Source organism: Pleurodeles waltl, chromosome 7 (assembly GCF_031143425.1).
Source record: "Pleurodeles waltl isolate 20211129_DDA chromosome 7, aPleWal1.hap1.20221129, whole genome shotgun sequence".
Taxonomy (NCBI): Eukaryota; Metazoa; Chordata; class Amphibia; order Caudata; family Salamandridae; genus Pleurodeles; species Pleurodeles waltl.
This window is the reverse complement of record NC_090446.1, coordinates 406,633,063-406,660,021: the sequence shown is the minus strand read 5'-3', so window position 1 is coordinate 406,660,021 and position 26,959 is coordinate 406,633,063. Positions and strand designations below refer to the sequence as shown.

Sequence of the window (26,959 nt, the reverse complement as noted above, 5' to 3'; positions counted from 1 at the left end):
AATGGGGGCAGAAACGACTAGGCACCAGGGATCTTTTTTTTGCGCCGTCACGCAAGGGGAGCGACCTTGCAGGCAAGGGTCGCTCCCCGGGGGAGGTGGGGGGGCAAATTTATTTTAGGCCATTTCTGCCCCCCTGGGGGCAGATCGGCCTATTGGTATTAGGCCGATCTGCCCCCCGGGGGGGGCAGAAACCTTTAGGCGCCAGGGCAATTTTTTTTTTGTGTGGGTTTTTTTTTTGTTTGTTTGTTTTTTTAGAGATGGGGAGCGACGCATTAGGCAAGGGTCGCTCCCCTGGGGGGCAAATTGTATTTAGACCATTTCTGCCCCCCTTGGGGGCAGATTGGCCGATTGTAGGTCAATCTGCCCCCAAGGGGGGCAGAAACCACTAGGCACCAGGGATATTTTTTTTGCGCAGTCAAGCAAGGAGAGCGACCTTGCAGGCAAGGGTCGCTCCCCGGTGGGGTTGGGGGGGCAAATTTATTTTAGGCCATTTCTGCCCCCCCTGGGGGCAGATCGGCCTATTGGTATTAGGCCGATCTGCCCCCAGGGGGGCAGAAACCTCTAGGCACCAGGGCAAATTGTTTTTTTTGTGTTTTTTTTTTGTTTGTTTGTTTGTTTTTGTAGAGATGGGGAGCGACCCATTAGGCAAGGGTCGCTCCCCTGGGGGGCAAATTGTATTTAGACCATTTCTGCCCCCCTTGGGGGCAGATTGGCCGATTGTAGGTCAATCTGCCCCAAGGGGGGCAGAAACCACTAGGCACCGGGGATTTTTTTTTTTGGCACCAATGTCACGCAAGGGGGGGCGACCCCATAGGCAAGGGTCGCTCCCGGGGGGGCAGGGGGGTTGGGGGGTGGGGGACAAATTTATTTTAGGCCATTTCTGCCCCCCCCTGGCCCGGCTGAGCTAGAGGCCAAAATCCACAGGTAGGCACTGTTTTCTATGAAAAAATGTGATGTGTCCACGTTGTGTTTTGGGCCATTTCCTGTCGCGGGCGCTAGGCCTACCCACACCAGTGAGGTATCATTTTTATCGGGAGACTTGGGGGAACGCTAGGTGGAAGGAAATTTGTGGCTCCTCTCAGATTCCAGAACTTTCTGTCACTGAAATGTGAGGAAAACATGTTTTTTTAGCCAAATTTTGAGGTTTGCAAAGGATTCTGGGTAACAGAACCTGGTCAGAGCCCCACAATTCACCCCATCTTGGATTCCCCTGGGTTTCTAGTTTTCATAAATGCGCTGGTTTGCTAGGTTTCCCCAGGTGCCGGCTGAGCTAGAGGCCAAAATCCACAGGTAGGCCCTGTTTTCTATGAAAAAATGTGATGTGTCCAGGTTGTGTTTTGGGCCATTTCCTGTCGTGGGCGCTAGGCCTACCCACACAAGTGAGGTATCATTTTTATCGGGAGACTTGGGGGAACGCTGGGTGGAAGGAAATTTGTGGCTCCTCTCAGATTCCAGAACTTTCTGCCACAGAAATATGAGGAACATGTGTTTTTTTAGCCAAATTTTGAGGTTTGCAAAGGATTCTGGGTAACAGAACCTGGTCCGAGCCCCGCAAGTCACCCCTCCTTGGATTCCCCTAGGTCTCTAGTTTTCAGAAATGCACAAGTTTGGTAGGTTTCCCTAGGTGCCGGCTGAGCTAGAGGCCAAACTCTACAGGTAGGCACTTCGCAAAAAACACCTCTGTTTTTTTCCAAAATTTAGGATGTGTCCATGTTGCGCTTTGGGGTGTTTCCTGTCGCCGGCACTAGGCCTACCCACACAAGTGAGGTATCATTTTTATCGGGAGACTTGGGGGAACGCTGGGTGGAAGGAAATTTGTAGCTCCTCTCAGATTCCAGAACTTTCTGCCACAGAAATGTGAGGAACATGTGTTTTTTTTTAGCCAAATTTTGAGGTTTGCAAAGGATTCTGGGTAACCGAACCTGGTCCGAGCCCCGCAAGTCACCCCTCCTTGGATTCCCCTAGGTCTCTGGTTTTCAGAAATGCACAGGTTTGGTAGGTTTCCCTAGGTGCCGGCTGAGCTAGAGGCCAAAATCTACAGGTAGGCACTTCGCAAAAAACACCTCTGTTGTCTTCCAAAAATTTGGATGTGTCCACGTTGCGCTTTGGGGCGTTTCCTGTCGCGGGCGCTAGGCCTACCCACACAAGTGAGGTATCATTTTTATCGGGAGACTTGGGGGAACATAGATTAGCAAAACAAGTGTTATTGCCCCTTGTCTTTCTCTACATTTTTTCCTTCCAAATATAGGAGAGTGTGTAAAAAAGACATCTATTTGAGAAAAGCCCTGTAATTCACATGCTAGTAGGGTCACCCCGGAATTCAGAGATGTGCAAATAACCACTGCTCCTCAACACCTTATCTTGTGCCCTTTTTGGAAATACAAAGGTTTTCTTGATAGCAATTTTTTACTCTTTATATTTCAGCAAATGAATTGCTGTATACCCGTTATAGAATGAAAACGCACGTCAGGGTGCAGCTCATTTATTGGCTCTGGGTTCCTCGGGTTCTTGATGAACCTACAAGCCCTATATATCCCCGCAACCAGAGGAGTCCAGCAGACGTAACGGTATATTGCTTTCGATAATCTGACATTGCAGGGAAAAGTTAGAATAAAACGTAGAGAAACATTTATGTTTTTTTCACCTAAATTTCAATATTTTTCTTTTTCAGTTGTTATTTTCTGTAGGAAACCCTTGTAGGATCTACACAAATGACCCCTTGCTGAATTCAGAATTTTGTCTAGGTTTCAGAAATGTTTAGGTTTCTGGGATCCAGCATTGGTTTCATGCCCATTTCTGTCACTGACTGGAAGGAGGCTGAAAGCACAAAAAATTGCAAAAATGGGGTATGTCCCAGAAAAATGCCACAATTGTGTTGAAAAATTGGGTTTTCTGATTCAAGTCTGCCTGTTCCTGAAAGCTGGGAAGCTGCTGAGTTTAGCACCGCAAACCCTTTGTTGATGCCATTTTCAGGGGAAAAACCACAAGCCTTCTTCTGCAGCCACTTTTTCCAATTTTTTTGAAAAAAACAAAATTTTCCCTGTATTTTGGCCAATTTCTTGGCCTCTTTCAGGGGAACCCACAAAGTCTGGGTACCTCCAGAATCCCTAGGATGTTGGGGAAAAAAAGGACGCAAATTTGGCTTGGTTAGCTTATGTGGACAAAAAGTTATGCGGGCCTAAGCGCGAACTGCCCCAAATAGGCAAAAAAAGGCCTGGCACAGGAGGGGGAAAAGGCCTGGCAGCGAAGTGGTTAAAGGCCCAAGGTAGGGGTGTCGCCTGGAAAGATGGCTGATTCGACGCAATTTTAGAAAGCTCCCTCTCCATTATCTAAACATCCTAACGCTGGTATCAATTTAGAAGCTGCTTTCTTGAGAAAATACCATGCTAAGGCTGCGGAGAACATTTTAAGTCCAGAAAATGAGACAGCGCGCAGCAGTGAGGGAATGCGGCCCTATGCACAAGGAGATCCAGGGCAGCGGCGTCACATTGGAGAGCGCTCTCCTTGCACAGACAGACCCTGCCTGGGCAGTGGACCGACAAGCAGGGACACTGGAACAGAGTAAGAATGGTGGATCACGCCTCAGGAGACGTGATGGCCTCACTTCATGGAGGGTCAGAGTGACTGTGGAAGGAAACATGCAGTGGCCGGAGGAGAAGACTGTATGAGGGGATCATCTGGCCCAGCGCACAGGGGCATTTTAAGACATTGTACATGGCGAGGGTCCTGGCTGGAGCAGTGTGCAGCTGCTGGGGGTGGACCGCACTAGAAGAATAGTAGCTGTAGGCCTGCCGCAAGGTGAGAGGAGCTGCGGACCGGCGATGCAACGTCACCCAGGCCAATAGCGATGATTGAACTGGAATAAAGCGGGCCTGGGCTGGGAACATAATGCAAGAAAGTAGGCAACACAGCAAGGTTGAAATACCTGACCTGGGGTACGTTTGCTGGGGCCCTTGGTGGTCCCTTCCAAAGAAGACTGTGCCGCTCTCCAACAGTTGTGTTTTCGGGCCCCAGTGACTGTCGGGAAACACTAGCAGGAGAGTGTGGTGGCCTGAGAGTAGCACAGGACAATTATCTTGAAGGAAGGAGCGCATACCCTCAGAGGTGGGCGAGAGATCCTAAGGGCTTTAAAATCAATGCGGGCAATAGGCACTGTGACACCCCCTCCCCAGAGATAAGTGCCGCATAGTCCTAAGGACAAAAAAACTACAGGAGCTGCTGTAATACCCACAGAGTGCCTACTGTAACCCAGTTACTGACCCAGGAGCTGGTGCGAAGCACAAAAGAAAGCCATGCCTGGGGGCCTTGCCTCCTCCTCGGTTAATGGGTGGAAGCAACTGCCAATTCCATTGAAATCAAGAAAGATAATCAGGCCAATGCGTTTCTTTAATTTGCTGTTTATATTGGTGAATGGGCTTGCTTTCTAAATGCAGTGAATAATAGGTGGTGTTCCATCAGTATTGGAGCAACAGCTTCTAACTTCAAACATTTAGCATTTCACTGTAAAAGATTTACCCGGAAATGCTTCAGTTGCATCACAGCTCCTCTATTTTGGTGATGGTCTGGAGGTACTAATAGACTTGCCTTTAACTGTGGACATTAGTGGTTTTAGGTACCCATGCCTCATTACATAATTGTGGGAGGTACCCTTGCCTCATTACATAATTGTGGGGAAACTGATATCTAAGACAGCGCATATGTGTTTATATATTTAGTAACTATTTTAGAGAATGCCTATTGGTAAATACTCAAGATAAGAAAACAATTGTTAAAACATGAAATTTCCTGACAATCGTCAGCTAAGGGAACTTTAATTGCACATTACAAAGTAAAAAGTACTTATACTTGCCAGTTATGATTGCACCACAGTCATAACCCTCCCTCTAGTGTACTGCACATGATCAAATCTGTACTGCACATCACATGAGTACACTGTAGGGAAGCTAAGTTTATTTGGCAAAAAGTCTATCCTGGATTCCAACCCAAGTACCAATGATAAAAATGAGTAGTTCCTTACTGTAAGAAGAAGCAGATGCCATGGGTCCAGTAAGGAGTTGTCTTTCACAAGTTCGCGGAGGACTTGTCATTGTCTAGCAGCCAGTCTGCCAGTGTGGTCCAGGACCATATTCCACTCTCTTCCAGTGATCAGCTTACTAGTGCCAAATTCATCCAGTGCCCTTCATAGTTTGGGGAGCGAGGGTCGTTTCGCAGCAGAAGACATATGGACTGAGCCTACAACTAGCATATGTTCATATATTTTCAGTCAGGCAAAGATTTATCAGCCATCCTTGTCCTGCTATGGTTTTGATTCTTGAACTGCAAATCTTATATGAAATAATATAGCCCTTCTGATTTTCCTGTGTTTAGAGGGTGGGAGTGATCAGTGTCTGCAGTCTCTCCTCAGTCTCAACCGATTTGGAGGTTGAGATAACTCTTCCCATCAAGTCCTATCTTAGTTTTTCAGATTCCCATGGAGAGAGATGGCTCCCCTGTAGGAGAGCTGTATATCTATTTTTTTTTTTTTTAACGTGCCCAGGTAAGAAAGCTTTTTGTTTTTTTGCTTTAACGTGAACCTGGATGCCAATGGTAATAGATTTCACTAAGAGTGCAATGGTTATGAGCCTATTATGTTATCTGTTATACAATGGGATCTGTTTACATTCGAGTAAAATGTTTAGTCCATTTCTCTGGGATGCTACAGTTGCCAATTATCTATGAACCCCTGATCTCTTTCGACAGTAAGGGAGGAGTTCCAGTCTGATGCCAAGAAGGGTAAGATTCTTCAGGGGCTGAATTGAGCTTAAATCGTTCCCACACTAGCATTTCTGATGCAAGTTGAGATCTATGAAACTGGAATTAAAAAACCTCCCTTCTTTCATTAGGATCCTAGACAGGAAAATGTGATTCCTTCCCAAAAAAGCTGCTGTAATCCCCACCATTCTTGTCTGTCTAACCCTCACCTTTATAGCTACCCTTATGGGCTTAGTCTTCCACTCAAGTGAAACTGATATGGACAGCAATGAGACCTACATCACTTTGCATTCTATTTCACCAAATGGGTTACAAGTAGCAATATCACATCGGCTCCTTTTGTGTGCAACCAGTTAAGGAGCACTTTTCATTTTGTAGGGGTGTTTAAACCCTGAAAATAGAGGGTAAACACTCTCAGGATTCAATCTTTACTGTGGCATGTAGATAATTTAATCAGTTCCCCATTCGTTTATCACTGTAGCCCATCCTCTTCCCCCAACCCCCTGGCCGTAATTACATTTAAACAGTAACTAAATATAGTCTACATCAAACAAAACAGGCACATCTTGTTATTCTAACCTGTAAGCAAAACACTCAAGGAACTGGTATTAGAACTTTGAGATGGATCAGAAGCTACACGCATTTTGTGTACATCCTGTGTACTGGCCATCTCTCTTCCCTTGTTAGTACAACCCTTTGGCTATCGAAAATACGGTCCTTCCCTAAACAAGTGTCTATTGTAAATTGGACTGAGTGTCTAACAGAATGGAGGGGAAATTATGCATAAAAGTATAACCCACAGAAGAGGTCCTTTCCTTCAGGTCGTGGCCCACAACTTGTTACTTCAAATTGAAAATGATGTCCTTCCTGAACCTTGTCTGGGGAGGAGAAGAAGAAAACGCAAAGGACCCACCAAAACCACATCCCAAACTAGAGTCCCTCCTTCACCACGCCCACTTCCCTGGCTCCACAAATACTAAACTAAAGCTGCATCCTTACTTTCCTCATTTCAAGAAGAAGGGAGTTGCCTATGTAATAATGATTCTTTTGTTTATAGATCCCTTTCTTTTGGTGATGAGTTACCTTGACATCTTCTAGCTGCTTCATGTCTCTTCTCTCCAACTGTTTGTCACCAGACTGTTCACTGTTTTTCTGATGTTTTTCTATGCTCTTTTTTTTTCTTTCTTTCTTTACTACCCCTAGTTTAAGTAGTGCAGTTTCTTCTGTTTTAGTGTTTTTGGTGTTCTAGCATCATTTCAACACTCTGCTAATGTACATTTAATAATGCTTATTGTCAGGTATTTCTGTGTACTTTTCTTTATCTGGTACCTTACTTTCCAATGCTGTTCTGTTCTTTCACAATGGTGCATTTCAAATGGTTTTCTACATTTGCATCTTTTTGTTTTTCTTGCTCTTGTAAAACTGCTTGTGATGTAAATCGCTAAATATAAATAGTATACATAAAATGAACCAGGAGGACAGCTTAGGTCAATGCACAAAAAGTTTAAAAGGCAAACATGTATTGCATAAAAATCAAGGCAAAATAAATTAGTTCTCCGCAGATGGAATGACTCCACTAATAGAAACAGGGTAACAATACATGCAGTTGGGAACCGCGCCTAACAGAGCCACTGTGGTCGCCAGCAGATAAAAAGTTCCAGTAGCACAAACAAGGCAAGACCTAAAAATACCCCACTAATTCCTCGCCCAGAGCTGGGCAGCGGGAATCATGGCCCTATTGCCCCCATGCATAACCTTCCCTACATATCCTATACACCAGAAGAATCTCCAGGGAAGAAGAAAGTTGTGAAGTGGAAATAGCAACCCTTTACAAGCACAGATGGAAAATAAAGATTGCAACCCTAAAGAGTCCCCATAGATTGCACATGGCCAGGGTTCTTCAGGAGAAAATGGACGCCAATATCGACAGCAGTATCCATGCAGAAGCGTGTCAACTATCTATGCTACACTCCACACACCCCTGCAGCAAGCTATTGCAAGAAGGGAGAAGCTACATGGTAATGGATATGGAGTAACAAGCTCCGACTCATCCTCAGCAGTGGGTGAGCACCAAGGAGCTCTGTTAAGGCGCCAAAATCAGCCATCTACTTGGATTGTAGCTGGAAACTGAGAGGAGATACTGACACATGGCGTGACTGTCCCTGTTATAAATCTAACTGTATATGGGGGCGGAGCTTGCCTGGCTACAAGATGGCCACGTTGTAGTAAAGCTCTGCCAGCCACCGTAAAATCCAACCATAATCCTGCATGTCACATTCATATTTTGCTGCCAGGAGTGTTGCCACAGACCGCTACGTAGGAGCGGCGAGTGCGGATGCCCTTTTTTCCGGTAAAAAGAGACGTGCGGCAGTGACGCAAGAACTAAACACTATCGTTGGAGAACGCATGGCCTGTGAGCCATTGGCGCTTTTGGGCTGGGATAAACAATTAGCGGCGCAAAATCGCAGGTTGGTGGCAATGGGGTTCCTACTGGCCAAACGGCATATAGCTATGCGGTGGGATCGCGGCCCAGTCCCTACAGTGAGGGATTGGCATAGGGATATGGCATATTGTAATACACAGACAGATAACTATAGCGAGATGCTCCCTCCTACCACTAGGCCGAAGAAACATTGGGAGGCCTATAACCGCTACCTTATTGGAAAGGAAACGGGGGAACCAGAAGCAGGAGGGGCATTCTGATGTGACGGATTAAACTTGTATTGTACGAACATGAGAGGTTATTGTGGCTAGATTAATGGCCAGATGTTTCATAGTAGGGTGGAAATGTACAGCACTGTTTAATGTATGTTACCTCCTAAAGTACATCAAGTGACGGATGTGTTTGCAACAAGGTGAATATATTGTTATGTTGTAAGTACCTACATTAAAATATAAATAAAGAAAATTAAAAAAATAATAATCTAACTGTATTTAATGCTTTGAATTATTTGCCTATTAGTTACCTATCGTACCCATTTTAAATGTTGTGATTTTGTACCTCTAGATCTTCATTTCAAACGCTTGTATATCAGTTAAACCTTCTCCTCCTAAGAATTTAACAATATTCAATATCTGATGTTGAAGATACAGTTCTAAACCCGCAACAAAGCATTAACTGCTGTTGGTTTCCGAAATAAGTATGACCTACGATTTTTTATTTAAAAAAATGTTAACTGCGAAAAAGTGGTCTTGCATCGTTAATTTGTAAATGACTGAACATGCTATTCAGAAAGGTAGCCTAGTTCTTTGTGCCCATACAATGTGGGCTTTATCCATTGAACCCACTCATAAAACAATATTCCATTTATTTGGGAGTATATTTTGACCAGGCTTGCTTCCTCTAATGAAATCTCAAATGAGTATTGGCATAGGAAGGAACAAACTGGCCCCCACAGAAGTATGACTTGTTGGTGAAAGTCTTCAACTTTAAAATCTGATATAAATATGAGGCACATTATTTTCAATAAAATACTCGTGGTGATGAAACATTGTAGAGTAACTACTGAAAAAAAACTACTTCTGAACCATCTCGTGGTGATGAATAGGTATGTACTCATTCATGCATTAAGTAAAACAATATTCAGCACATCACGTCTTACAACAAAGTGAAAGATGTGTCCAATTAAAGGTGATTAACCACGTTGTCTGTTTTAGTCGGCACACTGAAACTATAATTGCTCAATCAAGTATAAATGTTGTATTATCAGTTTTGGACAATGGGGCATCATGACTGCTCACATTAATCTCTCTAGATTTGTCTTGGGTATTGAATTTGTTAATGTGGCAGGAAATTAGGTGGTTATCAAACCTTGTTTCCAGTTTGAGTAATGGATGCTACACCGCTCTAGAAGGATTTTTTGATATTTAGGTTTCAGTTGATAAAGTTCCATAAACTTATTGGCTTAAATTTTCAAAAATTTAAGAACATCCTGCTTTGTTGTTTTGCAGACTGGTCTATACAATCGTCACTAGGGAACTTGGGCTCAAACAGACCTGGATGTGTAATAACGCTCTTCACATAGATTACCTGGAATTTTAAGTTCTGCATACAGTGCAGTTACGGTGGTAGGGATGTCCAACTAGCCGTAAATGTTACGCATTAAATGCATGTTGGCCATGTTAGCTATATTGAGAAGCAGCCTAATGGAAATGCCAGCAAAAAAATTACTTTCAGCCTGAGATTACACACATTTGTAAAGATCTATGTTCAAGATTAAAAGCATTTGAGACCCAATACTGATTTTTCATTTCCTGTAAATGGAAGTTTTTTTTATCTTCGTTGTTTTATTGTATTACTTTTTTGGTAACCAGTGTATCCAGGAAAACTGATTTTGGCTTTCTTGGTTTCTTTTTCAGTGTATTCCTGGACTAAGAAAACTCTACATTCACCATGGAGGAACTACATGATGTGCAGTTAACTGAGATTAAACCTCTTCTGACAGATAAGGTATAGCCCATTGGAAAGAATTGGCCAAGTGACTGAATATTACCATATTGGTGGTCAGAGTGTTACAGACTAAGTGAAATGCAAGAGGGAGTTGAAGCTTATTTTCCTAAATGTTCCTTTTCAGCTTTTTGTCTTTGGACTTAGTCAGTGAAAACTGCTTTTTAGTCTTTGATTCATTTATAGTATGTGTACCATCTCATGCTATAGGTGTAAAAGATGCTGTGATGGTCAGTTCCAAACATTCCTAAACCTGATACAGTTTGCAATTAACGTTCTAAACCAGATAAAACTTTACTCCAAACTTTTCATTGCACATTCACATCAACTTAGAGTTCTGGCTTTTCCTAACCGCTAAGTTTGTTGTCTGATTTGTGGCCCTCGTTCAAGTTAAGTGGGGCAGCACACCTAACAGTGATTTATAGAAGCTAGGCAATAAAATGGAACTCAATCATAAGTTGCCCCTAAATTATTTTCTGTTTCCTTTTATCATGTAAAACACTGTTGTTTAGCGACACATAAAAAGTGTTGTTAGTGATTTACCACTGCGGTGTCTGTCTGACTGATGTTGTGAAAAAATACCTTAAGTTAAAGAATGACATGTGACAATTTCACTTTACCTGAGCTGACACGTTTTACGTACTATTTGTTCAGTGAAGGCTTTCATTCCTCTTTGTGGAAAATGTTTCCATAAATATGACGTCCACTGACTCCTTTGAGATGTGATATTGGGAAATCTTAATGTGTAGCACAGCATTAATTAAAAAATCTAAATGGCAAAACTATTAGTACAATAGTTTATTCATTACATTCTCAGTCCCTGGATTCAATCATCTTTTGGTTTGGCTTTTTGAACGCTGTGCAGTGGTTTTCCTTTGCAAAAGTCTATTAAAGTTAATGAGTTTATGGTTTTGCAGTTGGTTATACTATCATGTTTTGATTTTTACTTCTTCACTACATAGCCTCAGTGGCATTTGTTGGTTTGTTACTGGAAAGAAACCTAATCTTCATGGAGAGAATCTAAATGGTTCTTTAACCAATAAAGTTCAGTCAATACCCTTTTTCTTTGCATAGGTGCAGTTTATTGCTTTGGACCCTTTTAATCTAAAGTGAAAAGCAAATACTAGGCACAAAACATTACAGATAAACATGATATTTTGGATGAACACAGTAGATAAAAATATTTAAAGCAGTTACTTGAGACCTTCTTTTTGATGGCAAAAGGGACACAAACTCAGTGCATTATGAAATAGTGTTGTCCTAGTATGAGGGTAGCCAAGCCTCACCCTTCACGGTTGCCTTGTTCTTAAACAAAGCCTTGACTTCAAGGATCTACTGCTCCTGTTCTCCTCAGCCATAGGTCTTCATCATCAAACCTTTGGGGATTTGAAAGCAGTTTTCCCCAGTGAAGGTGGCTGTAGGAGTCACAAAGCCCATGTTTTCTCAGCAATGCAAGTTCTGTAGCTGTCTCTCCAGACTTGGCTAGCTCTGACGGCAACGTGGTGATAGTTGGCAACCACCGTGAAACTTACTGTGCTGAATGCACAGGAATGGAGGGAGATGTTTGGAAATGCTGTTTATCTCAGACTGCGACCATTATCAGCCCTTCCCTCCTTTCACAGAGTTGATGTTCTGAATTCTGGAAAGGGTTAGGGAGTACTATCATTTTTAAGGCACAAGTGGAGGATTCTCTGGAGGGGGGAGCGGTGGGGGAAGGCAGAACGCACATCCCTTTTGAGGTTCACTCGTCTGTCTGGGAGAGACTCATTCAGACAGCCGTGAACTAACAAGGCCCTTTTCCTCGCATTACAGGTAGTTTGATCAGATTCTGAACCACCATCAGATTTTCTATGAAAGCTGTTGCATAGCTGAAATTTCAGTAGATGTTAAAAACCTTAAATAGAATTTGGGTACACAAGAAGCTGAACATAAAAATAATTAATTGTGCTAGTCAAATAGTCTGTAGAAACGTTGCTGCAAGTAGTAAAGTACTGATTGAATACAATGCTCTGGGTACATCTTATTTGCCCGAATTGTTCATCCTGATAATAAAAGCCACAGCATAGAATGGAGTCTGTGCTGTAGCAGTAGGTAATGAAAACCTTTCTGGGCTGTGCAACTACAGTTTTGCCAACAGTAAGACTTTGTGTTATTTATGTATTTTTAATGTGCACTTTAGTTATTACTGAAGGCACAAAATACAATACAAAACTAACATTCTCCCACATACTTAAGTTTTTCTAATTACTCAGGCAACTAAGGGTCTGATTTACAGCTTGGCAGACGTATCACTTAGTCTCAAATACAAAGTGTAATCCGCTGGCCTTATTTTAAGTGCCATAGGATACAATGCACTTAATATAAGTCGGGCTGGCTTTCAGTCACGTTGGCGACGAGGTAAACTATTCGCCATACTCTCAGGTTATTAATCTTTAAAGTTTAATTTATGCAAATAACTTTAACTTTTTCTCTCTCCTTTTTTGCTTTTACAACTCAACAGTTAAGGTTTTAAATCCTAGTGTTTGGATACACCATTGCCATATCAAAGTTTCCTGGACCGAAAGCTTTTATTCTGCTCGGAGTCCTTTTCAATAAACTAACACTTTTTTTTTTTTTTCTCACAGAATTCTGCACAAAGCTTCCAAGACTTTGATGGTCAGGTAAGAGTTAAGCTATCAATGATTTTCATTGAAACTGACAATTTAGCAACTGTATCATTTTGGTCAACTGGATTCCCCCTAATTTGATATTAGCTTTGACTATGAACATTTTGTTTGCTAAATACTACGCCTAAAGCTGGCGTGTCATCCAATGTAACCAAGTTTCAGAGATGTCTAGAAGTGGCATACCTGTGACATAAATAATAAACTCCCTAATTTGTGGCGGAAAATCTTCAGTTCTATAAAGGGCACGGCGACAATTGCACTGTTCTTTCTTTGCTTTATTTTTTTTTTTAATCCCCTTCATGCGATTTACGTTACTCTGTTTTGGAAGATTAGATAACTAGGGAAACTGAAGATGTATTATCAGAGGAAATAAGTAACTATTAACACCTCCTTTTCTGTACAAGAGAAGCATTCTTATGTACCATTTTGTTAAACTTTTATACAAAACAGAACGACCACAGTGTCTGTGAAAATGTGGACGTAATAGATTTAATGTTACTCACTTAAAACAAAGTATGTCCCACAAAGAGGATGAGGTCAAAAAGTTGGTTGGAAAAACAAATCTCCCATCCATGGGCAGAATAATACTTGTCTTCGTGTACTTAAGAGTTGAAAATTCTTTCCACGTAAGCTAGGGAATTTTCTGTTCTATGTCGGGACCAGAGGAAAGATTCAACTGGTTTGCAGTTTACTCAACCAGTGATGCCATGTCAATTACCAGTCTAAAGTAAACCTCTTGAAAGTGGAATCAGATGGCCAATGCCCCGCACTGACTGTCCTCCAACTGTGCACCTGTAGAGAATCCTAGTTTGTCTTAATGGGATAACAGGAGTTAGTTTAGCATTTGCTTGCAGACTCGTGCCCCCGTCACCTAGTGACTTTAACCTACTTAGCCTGCTCTGTCTTAGACCATTTATTTAATTAACTCTTTTAGGATGGCTGCCGTGTATATAGTTAGGCCCTTTTCTTTAGAGTTATGTTACCAGTGTCCCCTCGCTAAGGTGTCATCTCATACAACAAAGACAAACTATGGGGGCTCACATTAGAAATTACTGTCCCAAGCATGTAGTGTTATTTATTGTTTTGGAACAACCTCTGTCAGGGGTCCAAGCAGATTAGTATAAATACATCACACTTTAGACAGATAATCAGAGGGATTCCGACCAGATAGCATCACTGCTATCAATGCTGCACGTCGCCTTGACGCTGACCCGGCCTTCATGTTCTGGCGAAGTCTGAGCTCAAGACCTCATTCAAGGTAACCAGGGTTAGGGTACCCAGCTCTCCTCTAGGTACAAGGTTAGGCCTATGATGATAGGGTACACGGACATATGATACGCTTCATGTCTTCCTTTGCTAATACAAGATGGTGGGGGTCTTCATAATCATGACCCTCGTCTTTACAATTCTATCTCTTGTACTGTTCATTATCCTAATCACTGCAGCCAGTATGATTTACTGCATTATGTTGAATTAAAAACTATTGGAACACTACTGCATCTTTGTTATTGCCTGTGTTTGGTTGAGATATAATATATCTGTGAGAAAGGGGGAATCTCCGTTTAACTGTGACATTTCCTGAGACGTCCTACTTCTGAGTCCATACATAAAGGCTGCCACAAATCACCTTTAACTGTTTGGGTTGTTGTTGAGGTACTGCTAGTGAGCCGGAAGGGTTGGGACTACAGTTGCGACTTGTTGTAGGACAGGCATAGTCTCTTACAAACATAAGTACTGTTATCCCTAAACCAGCAGTCTTGCCTGGAGCAAGAGTCCAAACTATGACATGGTGCCACCAACGATGGTGTTTAGGCACTAATTTACAGATACCCCGATTAACACTGTCTCAGACGACAGGTACCCTAAGTACCATTATATGGAGACGTCCGTGGTCTTTGGGAAAATCCTACTCAGCTGAACAGACAACACCTAATTAGGCTGTAGGTTGTTTGAGCTCAAACTCTTAAAAAGGGCTTTTCCATCTCTTTACCCAATTTTTCAATATGGCTTAACGCCATAGACGTTCCTGAGAATGCTAGACAGGCATTAACATTACATCTAGTAGCGGATGGCTTAAGAGACGAGGGCGGGGACGTCACTTTCATAGTAGAAGCTAATGAAGCTTACCAAACAAACATTCTATGCTTGGGTCACCTTTCCTGAGGAAGACGCCAGGTCAGCTACCTTTCACACTTATAAAATAGCTAATGTACCTCAACGATACCAAGCATACCAGTATCACGAAATACTGCTCACCTATCAAGAGCGTCAGAACTGGTTTGAAGGGACCCTCCCACTTGTAGTACAGCGAGTGAGATTAGGTCCTTTGAGTAATGGCGGACCAACATGGCCTATGTTTGCCACATACACACCGCACCCCGGAATACAGAACATGGCAGTAGCAGATCTGCAAAACTTATATAATGAAGTTGTAACATTATATAGAAGGCTTGTTCAGTTAGTAATGTGGACTTTGAACACAACACCAGCACGACCAGCACTTGCTGGATATTAATTGGCTACTGGGATTAATCCACAAACAGTTCATACCATTATGGGTAAGGTACCCACAGATAGGGAGAAGGTACTTTAATGGATAGCCCAGAAAACGAATCAGCTGGAAGCTGTTTTTCCCCATACAGGACCACAGGAGAAACATAGAATTCTAACAATGTGTTTGCCCTTTGGGATGGTTCCCTTGGTGGATGATTGTGCCACATGGGGCACAGTCTTCGCTGCAATATATACTACCACACATGGTACCCCGACACTTGCCAATTTTCCGGAAGTGTTAAAACAAATTCAGAATGAGCATGGGGCAGCTCCTGCCCTAGATTTGGGGATGAAATTGATACGTAACTTTGACGGAGTATTCTCAATAATACTCAGTAATTTTAAAGGGGAAGCTTTAGCACTGGCTGTACGCTAGTGTCTCTGAGAAACTCCACATTTGGAACAAGAGATACCTATACTAGTATAGGACGGGATGGTTTGGGAGCCAAGCCAAAGAAATTGGAAGTACACAGTACCACCCCTAAGGAAGGTACTAAACAGACACAAGAAAGCTTGAAAAAGTGCTGGGAGAAGCCAAAACAATTTAAAGAAAGAAGGAATAAGAGAGCAGATTCTCCACATCCAGCTAACTCTGAAAGGAGATATACTCTCAGAAATAGGGTGAATATTAGAACTCCTGATAGATATACTGATTCACGTCACTCTCATTCCTTTCAGGACGCTCTGGACAGGCGCAGCGAGAGGGGACCGTCCTGACCGACGTCCGGACTACGTGAAACACACTTACCACAGTCTACAGTAAAAAAAGAACAGACTTCGCAACAAAAGCCACAGCTTACAAAGAAGAAGGCGGCAGCACTATCGCTTAAAAATGCCAATACACTTGAGAACTTTGCTGAAGAACAAGACGTGAGCAGTGACACTGCTAGACAGCGCTGCAGAGGTCACGATATGTTGCCAGAGTCTGAAAGAACATCTGGGTGCAACAGCAACTAGTGATTTTGTTGCAGTTGAAATGGCGAACGGGCGTGTACTACCGCCAGATAGACTTTGACCTAAAAATACAGATTGAGGGAGACGTGGAACGCATCATTGGTTCCACATGCGCACTGCATAGCCACTGTTCTTTTTCAGCACTACCACAGTGGGCGACACCCAAGGTGGAGGACCAGTAGAGCGTTCCATGTCCTGATCAGCTGAGCTTCTAGTTCCTTCAAAACTGTTTCCTGTAGGTGAAATGCCTTTCTGCAGTGTTGCAGTGCAACAGGCCTGATGTTAATGAAAAGTTGTACCTTCATCTTTTGAGCTTTCCTAGACCACGAAAAAGTGATGGGAACGGACTCAATTTCAAGTTGTAGATTTAGGTTGTATTGGATGCATATCAGCCCCATGTCAACACCCATGGTTAAGCTAAGTAGGCATGCACTTGATATAGCACCTTGAACGTGAATTGTGCCTGCACAGACATCTTATTGTGCTGCAGATTTTGCTGTGAATGATCCTTGACTCCTCAAGAGTTAGGCAGCAGCCCATGTATACACCTTTGTACTTGACACTTTGAGACATGGTATAGATGAGAGCCTGTGAAACTGTTCAACTAGAATGGTGTTGATAGATGCACCGGTATAGTTTGCAAAAGTTACTGGACAGCTGTTGACTTTCAGTTCGATGTTTGGGGCAATGTTCATATGAGTTGTATTGCTTTCTCAGTTCACTTGTTGCTGACCCTTTTTCTTCCATACAAACTGCAAGGCCCACTTGTGCATGTCATTCCTTTTTATCTATGATCATCATACCTTCACCATCTTCACTGACGCTCGATGGTAAAGTCCAGGAACTGTTGCAGGCTGAACTTGATGGTGATCAACTGCGTTTAGTTTAGAACGGTCAGTTGAGTTCATTTTTTGTCTTTGTGGGTGTGGCGAGACTACTTCTGGCATCCATCTTCCGCCTCCTGCATTGATGCATCTGATTTTTTTTTTTTTTTTTGTTGCTTTGCTTCACAATCTGTTATAAATTAGTTCTCCTTTCCACACCCTTTACACGTTTGTCCAATGGATGAGCATTTTTTTCTGATGTGGAAATGAAAATGCACATCAGAAACAGGCTTTCTTTCTTCAACTACGTCAACTTACGGGCATCTACTTGGCGCTGGTGTGCTACTCTTCATGACCACTGCTGATTCACCTTTTGCTGTCCCCACTTCCATGTCAGCAGTTTGCTGATCAGCTTGTAATTCTACTTCAGGAGACATTAACACTTTTCTAAACTGAGTGTCTCACAATATACGTCTTCTGAACGAGTCTGACAAACGACCATCAATGACTCTTAGATACATGGCTTCAGCTTAGAATTCACTGAATTCAGTGTTTGAGCACATGAAGTCTTTCAACAAACTCATCCATCTTCTCACCAACTTGTTTCCTCACATGTTTGAAAATGCACCTTTCATAGTCAACGTTTGGCATGGGGATGAACTTGGCTCCTAAGGCTCCTTTAATTTGACAGTAAGACATTGCCTTGGTCTGTGTGTTTCTTCATCACTTTTACTCTGTCACCAGAGATTCTCTTAATATTTAATGATTTTCTCCTCACTTACTTTTTCCAGGGCATCTGTGAAATCATGGAAAGTTAGGATCCAAGTGGACCATCTGGTGCCTATATTCTGTTTTTTGGGGTTATCAAATGGTGACAGAAATTTCAGGAATGCAACAGAACTATATTTCATGTTTCTTGCAGGAGCTGCAGAGTATCTTCAAGACCTTGAGTTGTATGGTGTCATAAAGATTCTCGCAAAGTAGACTACTGGATTTGGGGGTTGGCAGCACCTCTGCATTTTGAGGGACTGAGTCACTCCTACACCAGATGGCAGCTGTCGGTCCAACCCTCTTGGCTCACTAGCAGTACCTCACCAAAGCCCAACCGGTAAAGGTGATTTGTGGCAGCCTTGCATTGACTCTGAAGACCCCTCAGGAAAATCGTGGTGGAAACAATCTTACCCCTTTTTCTCCACATACAAGTCTCTTACATAAACACAGGCAAGAAAAGAGATGCCGCACCGTTTTCAATACACTTATTAAAAAGGCTGCAATCTATGATAAAATGCATGGGTTGCAATGATTAGGTTAATGATGAATAACAGAATCAGGAGTGTGAAAATCAGATGTGAATATAAACAACCCCAACATATTTGTCATAACATGAATATACAATTCCAACCTAAAAGCCTAATCCCTAGCCCTTAAGCGAGCACATGGTGATGTAAGCCAAATCTGTCTATACAGTGTCCACGAGAAGCACACCCCACCCCTGCAACTTTGGTACAAGGTCAGGCCACCTGTCTCCAGATCTGGATCTGTGGAGACACAAAGGCTGAGGTTGGCCAGAAAACCAGCATGCTATATAGATGAAAATTCGGCCTGGAACCCTCCTCCAATACCCTGTCCTTCAAGATATTTATGTTCATGCACAGAAGCCTGATGCAGGTATGTACTTAAGCGCTGGACTGTTGACGCAGGCTTGGAGCCGGCGATACGAAATATTATTCTGTGTGCCTCCTCCATTCTTGTAATTCAGAGGAAAAGAACATGATGCAAAGTATGTCATCCATAGCACAGATAATGACACTTTTGCAGAATAGTAGCTGATAATGGAATTAAAGCAATACTATTAAAAGTTTTAAGAAAATAAAATGAATAAAACCAGCAGAGCATAAGTGGGTAAAAGGGCACCGGTCTCAAGCCGAGGATAAGCTGTCCCTGTGCCCAAGCAACTAACTGAAATGGACCCACAGCACACTCCCCTATTGCCGGAACAAGGGTGCGAAGTCCAAGCCCCCAATAAGAGTGGTTGAATTTTAACATTAATCATGCTCCTGCAAGAAGTCAAGGGGTATCGAGACCAAGTAGGATTCCACTTTGGCAGATGACAAGTTGAACAAAGTATTGGCAGAAGGATCCCCTGAGCATAAGTGTGTGGCAGCCTCAGGCGCACAGTGAACTGCATAAGTAGCACTATTCTGTGTGCAGATGTTGTTGGAGCCAGCAAATGCACAAGCGGTGGCTCATAGGTTCCTCACGAATCAGTCTCCAGGGGCATGAACCCTCATTGAGAACATTAACAGATCCATGTCCACAGGAGGTGCAGAATGCACGGCAAGACACTATTGGTGCACATTTGAAGAGACACCAGATGCAATGGAAGACTGGTTGGACACATTTGGAGACCGGTTTGAATGTCCAAGACCAATCTAGCGCCAGCTCCCCAAGCAAGGAGGCTCTGAAATACTGTGTAATGCATTGACACAGCTGGGGAGGTGGTAGCTCCATCACTACTGATAGAGAACTGCTGCCTATCAAAAATAGCAACAGTAGAATTCCGCCAGTTAATGTCAAAGTTATAGGGAACCTGCCTAAGACACTCAATGAATGAGTGTATGGCAGCAGGTATTACGCCAAACATGGTCTGGAAGGTGCTAACAAATCAAGAACCGACAGCCTTAACTTGTGAAATCCCTGCAGTATTTGATGCATGGAATGTTTTGATGACCAATTCTCAAATGCTTTGGGTAGTTGGTATTTAATATGGATTGTATCTCAGCTAATGATCTTGCTATCTGGAGATCATACATATCTCTGGCTGATGTCAGGGCCACATGTTTTTGGAACAATAGTGCCTTTAGTCTGCTGAGCTTGTCACACTTTACGTTAGAAGTATACTATGGGTCCACAAGCCTGCCACTTATCTCTTGTGTGTGGGTAAATAAAAGATGCCCGCAATAAGTTACCATTTGAGTAACTGAAATCACGTGAGTGATTCTTGGCTTCATTCCACAGCAGTTTTAATCATTCAGAACCACCTAACATCCATTAGAAAATATCTAAAATACTGCATGAATCAAAGACTGGAGTACCTTTCAGATAGCATGCCAAATTTGCAACCTCTTCATTGCACAGGCAGTGCAAGGACATGTAACTATTGATAGGATTGGCAGCAGGTTAAAAATGAAAATGCACCTATCCCCTACTTGAATATAGACCATATAAAGAAACCAGAAGCAAGTATTTATGAATCGATGTGTGCACAAATCACAGCACCTGCTGCCAAGGTACCAACTCAGAAGAGTAGGGCCACAGCGGCAAGGTGCAGAGGGCACAAGGTCCACCTTGCAGCTGCGGCCCTACTGGCAGGATCCAACACACAAGTGTGAACGAACTGGGTTGTGATGGAGGGCCTCCCCTCAGGAACAGGAAAAAGGTACTAGATCAGCCCTGAACAAGTCCTTTGTTAAGGTCAAAATGCGTTGGCCGATGTGTTTTTATGTGCAATGAAAACTAAATAAAAAGATGACCATTTGACGTTATGGACTAACTGGACTTTATTGCTCTATTTCAAGTGGTGCACTAGCAAATTATCTATAGTGCAAGGACATGTGCTTGCAAATCATAGAATGATTAACAGTAGTATCACATTTGCCTCCATTAAGAAAGACCTCTGTTTTGCCATTCACACATTTGTAATTGAAAGGCAGCTCCTACACCTTGTGTATATGACCGCCTCTGAGCCTCTCAAACCTGTCTACTGCAAAATGCTTTAAACACTTTGGGAAACGAGAGGTGGAAATTGGCAAATTTATTACTCCATGCACTAGCCATACTGGTGAGGTGACTTCTGCTACAGTGAAAGGCAACTTTTCTACTTACTAGTTGTTAAGCATGATGTAGCTTGCTTCTTTTTTGCCCATTATCTGTTGTCTGGACAAATTAAAAGCGGCAAACAATTTAGTAATGGTAACGTGCTTCCAGGGCATGCGGCCACTTTTGAGATCCTGCAGTGTCCAACTTAACTGCATGATAGAACACAGCTGACTTTGTTAATGTTGTAAAAAGGACACTTCATTCTGAATGATGTCAATTGCAGATGACCCAATATTATTTATGGTGTAAATGCTGTTGGACAGAGTGATGCCATTATCAACAACAGCTAAAGCCCTTTCCATGTTTTCTTTATCAATCTTCCTTATGGGATAGTTTCCGGATCTCATTATTTATGGCATATAGGAAATGCTTTGAGCATGGCGTCCTGGGTCCGCACATAGAATCTTGTAAATTAACTTCCTCCGATAGGAATCTAAGGTGTTATTTAATAGATTTTAAAGTAGAGTAACGCATCCATTGTTGGCACAGTTTATCCATCTGTATTTAGTAATGGTACCAGAGTGTTGAGCAGAGACAAAAAAAGGATCTAGCCGTCTTGTTCTGAAACCTCCTGAGGAATTAACAACACATGTCTGGCTCTTATTTGTGTTTATTGGTCATAATAACCACCCGCCGGGACTCAAAAGTGGGAAATTAAAGGTACCATTCTGGGAGGGGAGTGCTCTGGACCCCTCCGTCATCCGCCAGAGGAAGCCGACCTTATTTCCATTCTGAAACACCCGGCCGTTGACCCTGGGATGTTCCTCGTCCACTGGGGACCCCGGGGAGCCAAGGAGCTGAGAGAAGCGAGGCAGGAGTCCGGCTGCGGGCCGCCTGGACCAGCGACTAAAATGGCGGCGCAGGCCGTGGCATCCCGCCGCGGCCCCTGAAGCAACGCCGAATCCTATATCGGACGTGTTGGAGCGCAGATAAGTGCCCGGCGCCCCCCCCCCCCCCCCCTCAGAGCTGTGACGCAGGTGACCGGGACGAGGGGGGAGGTAGCTGCCTCTGCTGCTACAGGTCCTGCCTCCCCCTCGGGTGCTGAGGCTGTCATTGGGGCCTGGGCCCTGGTGGCGCAGGTGACGGACCGGTGAGGACAAAGGCCCATCGGGCCGAATTGGCCTGAGGCTTCGGTGATCCCTGTTGGGCCCCTCCCAGTGGGAGGAGACCACTGGGTCCTGGCCGTGGGCTTCGCAGGAGTGCCACTGGGCACCCTGCCTAGGAATCCGGAGGAGGTGGGGGCGGACGGCCCGAACTGGGCGGCGGCCCTCGATCTGGGCCTGTCCTGCGGTTCCCTGATGCTGGTGCGGCCGGACGCCGGAGTTCCCTGAGACTGGCCGTTCCCTGCTGGGGCGACCACGAGCAGGTGGAGTCGGAGCCGAGGTCGGGCCTGCCGTGGCGGCACCGAGCCTGCTGAGACACACACACATGGAGGCCCTGGCTGCGGTGGAGACGCCCCGGAGGTATAGGGCTGCCCCATTGAGGCTCCTGGACCTTCTTCTGGCCTGAGTTTCTGCTCTAGTGGCACACGGAGCAACGGCGCCCAGCGCGAGGGGAGGAGTGACGATAGAGGCCCCAGAACAATTTTACCACAATGTTTCTCGGGTATTTGACATGGTATTGCTGTCTCTTCTCCGACCTCACCGCTCAGAGGACCGACCTGTTTAGAAAGGCACAGAAGACCAGCCTGAATCAGGCCTTCCATAATAATTCGTATATGGACACTTGCCAGCAGTCCATATTGGGGAGAGTGGATCTGGAAGAACGGACCGTGAAGTGGCTGCGCAGGAACGGAAGGTGAGGTGGAGAGTATTGAGTCTGGTGCTGTGGGACGGGGGCACGAGAAGTAGACTGACGTGCCCTTCCCGACCCCAAACGCCCGTGGGGAAAGATACCTACATGTGGAGGCCTCCGAGGGTGGGCAATACCTGGTGGTGTTGATCTGAGACGACTAGAGGCTGTCCGAGGGTGGTTGGCTGGGCGTCGCCCGCCTCCGGGATAGATAACCTGAAGGTGATCCGCACAGAGACGACTACCCAGTACGTACACTCACGGGCCGGTCGCCCCGCCTGAGGTGCCCGGGCCGGTGCCAGCGGATGTGCCCCTGGAAATACCCCTCTTGGACTTAGACATCTGAGGCTGCAGGGTCACAGAGACTTGACTTTCAATAACTCCACACGGCATAAGGAGGTGCAAGAAGCATTTCATTGGCAAGATGGGGAAAGAGTGAGCAAATAAACAGCCACTGGCCTCTCAGCAGAAAATCGACCAGTTTACCATCTCTACGACTCCCCGAAGCGACGGTGATGACACCGCCAGATGCCCTGCACCGGATGGGGTGAATACAATCCTCCTGGCTATCCAATCATTGCAGTTGGCTGTGGAAACTAAAATAGGAGAGGTACGTGAAGACATGGGCCTGATAAGACAGGACCTCAGAAACACAGTGGGTTGTATCACAGAAGTAGAGACCAGAGTCTCCCAGGCGGAAGACTAATTAGCTGACCTTAGAACCAAAGTGGCCCAGCTACAGACTCGAACCGGAGAGCTTCACCGCCACGCCGAAGATGCGGAAAACCGCTCAAGACTCAATCTGCGCTTTGTGGGATTCCTGGAAGGAGCAGAAGATAATAAAGCCTCTGAATTCCTCAAGCGCTGGATCAGGTCCTGGATGCCCGAACAAGTCCCCTCGGCCTGGTTTGCAATTGAACGCGCCCACAGGGCTCTGGCCCCTCTGCCTCCTCCGGGTGGTCCCCGGAGGCCGATGATTGCACGCTTCTTAAACTTTAAGGACCTCAGGGAGGCCAGACGCTCCGCTGACCTCCACTGGGAAAACAGCAAGATCCTGCTGTTCCTGGACTACACTCGCGAAGTCCAGACCTGGCGCCCGTCCTACGATCATGTAAAACAGAAAATTACAGCCATGCAGTTTTCCTATATGCTCCTATTCCCTGCACGCCTAAAAGTCCTCATGGCCGGAAAGCGTACTTCTTTGACTCTCCAGAAGAGGCCTGGGACTGGTTGACCGAGGAGAGTCTTGGTTCCCGGAAGGGCTCTCGGGACTGTTTGAGGCCCCCCCTGGAAGCCGGCATCCCTCCCAGATGGAACAACGAATGGGCCGAAAGCGCACTAGATCCAGACGTGGAGGTGGGAGAGGCCCTGGGAGTCCTACATGTGAAAACAAAGACACTCCTGGCCTTGGGTCCGGAGAGATCTGGCCCGCATGTAAAGCGACAATTCGAGGACACGCCAAGCATCTCCTTCACGTACGTGAACGTGTGCGAAGCTCCCGGGTAGCAGAATTAGAGGCCCACGCAATAAGTCTCGAGCGCTGGCACTCCGCCTCTCCCTTGGCCCCTTGCATGCAGCAGCTCATAAAGGTACGCGAGGAAATTAAACTCCTGGTTTTGGAGTCTGCCAAACACATTTGGAGGGCATCAGCGGTTCTGGTTTATGGCCTGGGGGACAAGAATGGGAAACTCCTACACTGGCTGGCACAGCTTATATGAAGAATGCCCCCAACCACAGGTAGAGAGGGAGTTCCCTCTCCTCAACGACATTACCCTCCCCAATATTTCCCAGGCAGTTTGAGATAGCTTGGAAGAGGCAATAACTTTGGAAGTCTCAGGCGCAAAAGCCACCTTGGCTTCAGGCAAGACCCCAGGCTCAGACGGCTTCCCAGCAGAACTGTACAGTATGTGCAGTGACATACTAAGTCCTCACCTTCTCAACATGTACGTTGAAGCGGAGAGCAACGGTAGATTCCCTATCGGAATTGACCAAGCCACAATCGCGGTAATCCCCAAAACTCATCCCCGTCGCTGCATTGTTCAAACTTCCGGCCCATATCTCTCCTAAACATTGAAGTTAAAATACTGTCCTCAATCCTCGCCTCCAGATTGAAGACAGCGCTCCTGTCGCTGGTCCACCCCGACCAATGTGGTTTTATGCCCCCTGAAGTACTAGACATTGTATCAGGCGGCTGCACTTGGCCCTGGCACACCGTGGAGTCTTGCCTCAATCCCCCAAGGCACTACTCCTACTCGATTTTGAAAAAGCCTTTGACACCGTGGACTGGTCCTACCTTGATCAAGTCCTGTGGAGCAACGGGATTGGTCCCAAATTCTGAAGGCTAGTGGGGCTACTATACTCCCATCCAATGGCCAAGGAGCAGGTGAACGGAGCTATATCGGACCCCATTTCCTATCAGCCGTGGCACTCATCAGGGATACCCATTGTCCCCGCTGGTCTAATAGAGCCCTTGGCAATTATCAGGGATACCCATTGTCCCCGCTGGTCTAATAGAGCCCTTGGCAAAACTGCTCCAAGAGGACCCTCTGGTTGAGGGATGGTCTTCGCCCACCGGACCGGAGGACCGGATGGCGCTCTATGCCGATGATGTTCTCCTATACTTTGCCAACCCAGTTACAAGTGGCCCACGTATTTTACAGATCCTGGACCTCTTCTCAGAGGCTTCTGGCCTCACACTAAACCCCTGTAAATCTCTGGTGGTCCCTCTGCATCCCTCGAGGGATTGTATTGACTGGCAACAGAACATTCCCATCCGTCGAAATAGTTTCAAATATTTTGGGGTCCACTTTGCCCTCATTCCTGAGCTAGCGTGAGAACTTAACGTCACACCACTCACTATCAGAATAAAGGTCGATCTTCAGCGTAGGCAAACCTTGCCCCTTAACCTGCTTGGGAGAATAGCACTCTTCAAAATGATGGTTCTTCCTAGGCTCCTTTACCTATTACAGAACTTCCCATACCCAGTCCCCAGGAGATGGTTCAAAGAAATTGACTTGATGACAAGCTACTTCTTGTGTAAGGGTACCCGCCCCAGACTGGCACTTACTACCTGTCAACGAGACGTCTACGACGGAGGGTTGGGAATATCTAATATCTACTACAACTACCTTGCAACACAACTGCTAGTCATTAATGACTGGGTTGGAGGAGGCTGGTCAGACCCTGCATACCGACTCGAACTCCACGCCCTGGGCTACCCCCGGGTCTTCGCTCTTTACGGGTGCTCGATTCCTCGGACTATCCCGGAAGTGATGAAAGTGGTCTTGATGGGGTGGTGAGACGCCCAGAAGGTATCAGGTTGGTGGAATCACATCACCCAACAGACCCCGCTATGGCACGAAAAATTACTTGCTGTGATGGCGGGCCTGAAGGGGTTCCAGAAATGGGATAATATAGGGATCTCCACGATGGGAGACGTCTGGGGGGGATCGCATATGAGGTCCTTCGAAGAGCTTCAGGGACTCATCTCCTTAAACAAAACACAATTCCACAAATACCTTCAGCTCTGCCACGCTTTGCTGATACACCCGCGAACGGGTGATCACGTTCCCGAGTACAGTCCCATGGAAGCAAAGGTATTAATGGGTAATCTAGGTAGAGGTGGAGTTTTGCAGATATACCGCTCACTGATAGCTAACTCCTCGGGTGCCCTCGAGGGACTTTGCCGCAGATGGGAGGAATGGGTGGGACCAATGGAGGAGGAGGAATGGAGAGAGGCACTGATGGCACCCCGGGCCCTAACGATGTCGAACCGATTCAGTCTCTTGCAAACCTTCTACCTACACACAGCATACCTTACGCCTGCAAGGTTACACAAAGCAGGCCTTCGTCCCACAGCCGGGTGCCCCTGGTGTTCCAATCCAGAAGCTGATTTCTTCCATATGGTATGGGCATGCCCAATTATTGAGACTTACTGGAAAGCAATCATGAAGCAAATCTCCAGGGCCTTGCAAGAGGATGTGATAAGCGCTCCACTCCCACTTCTGCTTGGGGTAATGGGAGATTTGGACTTGAGGAGGGCAGACCGTTTTTTTTTGGGAGTAGCATGCCTAGTGGCTAAAAGACATTATGAC

At 45.1% G+C, this 26,959-nt stretch overlaps 1 protein-coding gene across 3 annotated transcripts in view; it reads left to right on the top strand.

Moving 5' to 3' along the window:
* NDRG3 (NDRG family member 3) overlaps window positions 1-26,959 on the top strand; it is an 836,729-nt gene that overhangs the window by 6,381 nt on the left and 803,389 nt on the right. For 2 of the 3 annotated variants that reach the window (XM_069243888.1, XM_069243886.1), the window contains exons 2-3: window positions 10,111-10,201; window positions 12,823-12,858. In XM_069243888.1, coding sequence (XP_069099989.1) covers window positions 10,145-10,201; window positions 12,823-12,858 — 93 coding nt within the window. In that variant the 5' untranslated portion in view covers window positions 10,111-10,144. Of the gene's footprint in view, window positions 1-9,702; window positions 9,820-10,110; window positions 10,202-12,822; window positions 12,859-26,959 lie in introns of all 3 variants that reach the window. The other variant, XM_069243887.1, reaches the window with a different exon arrangement.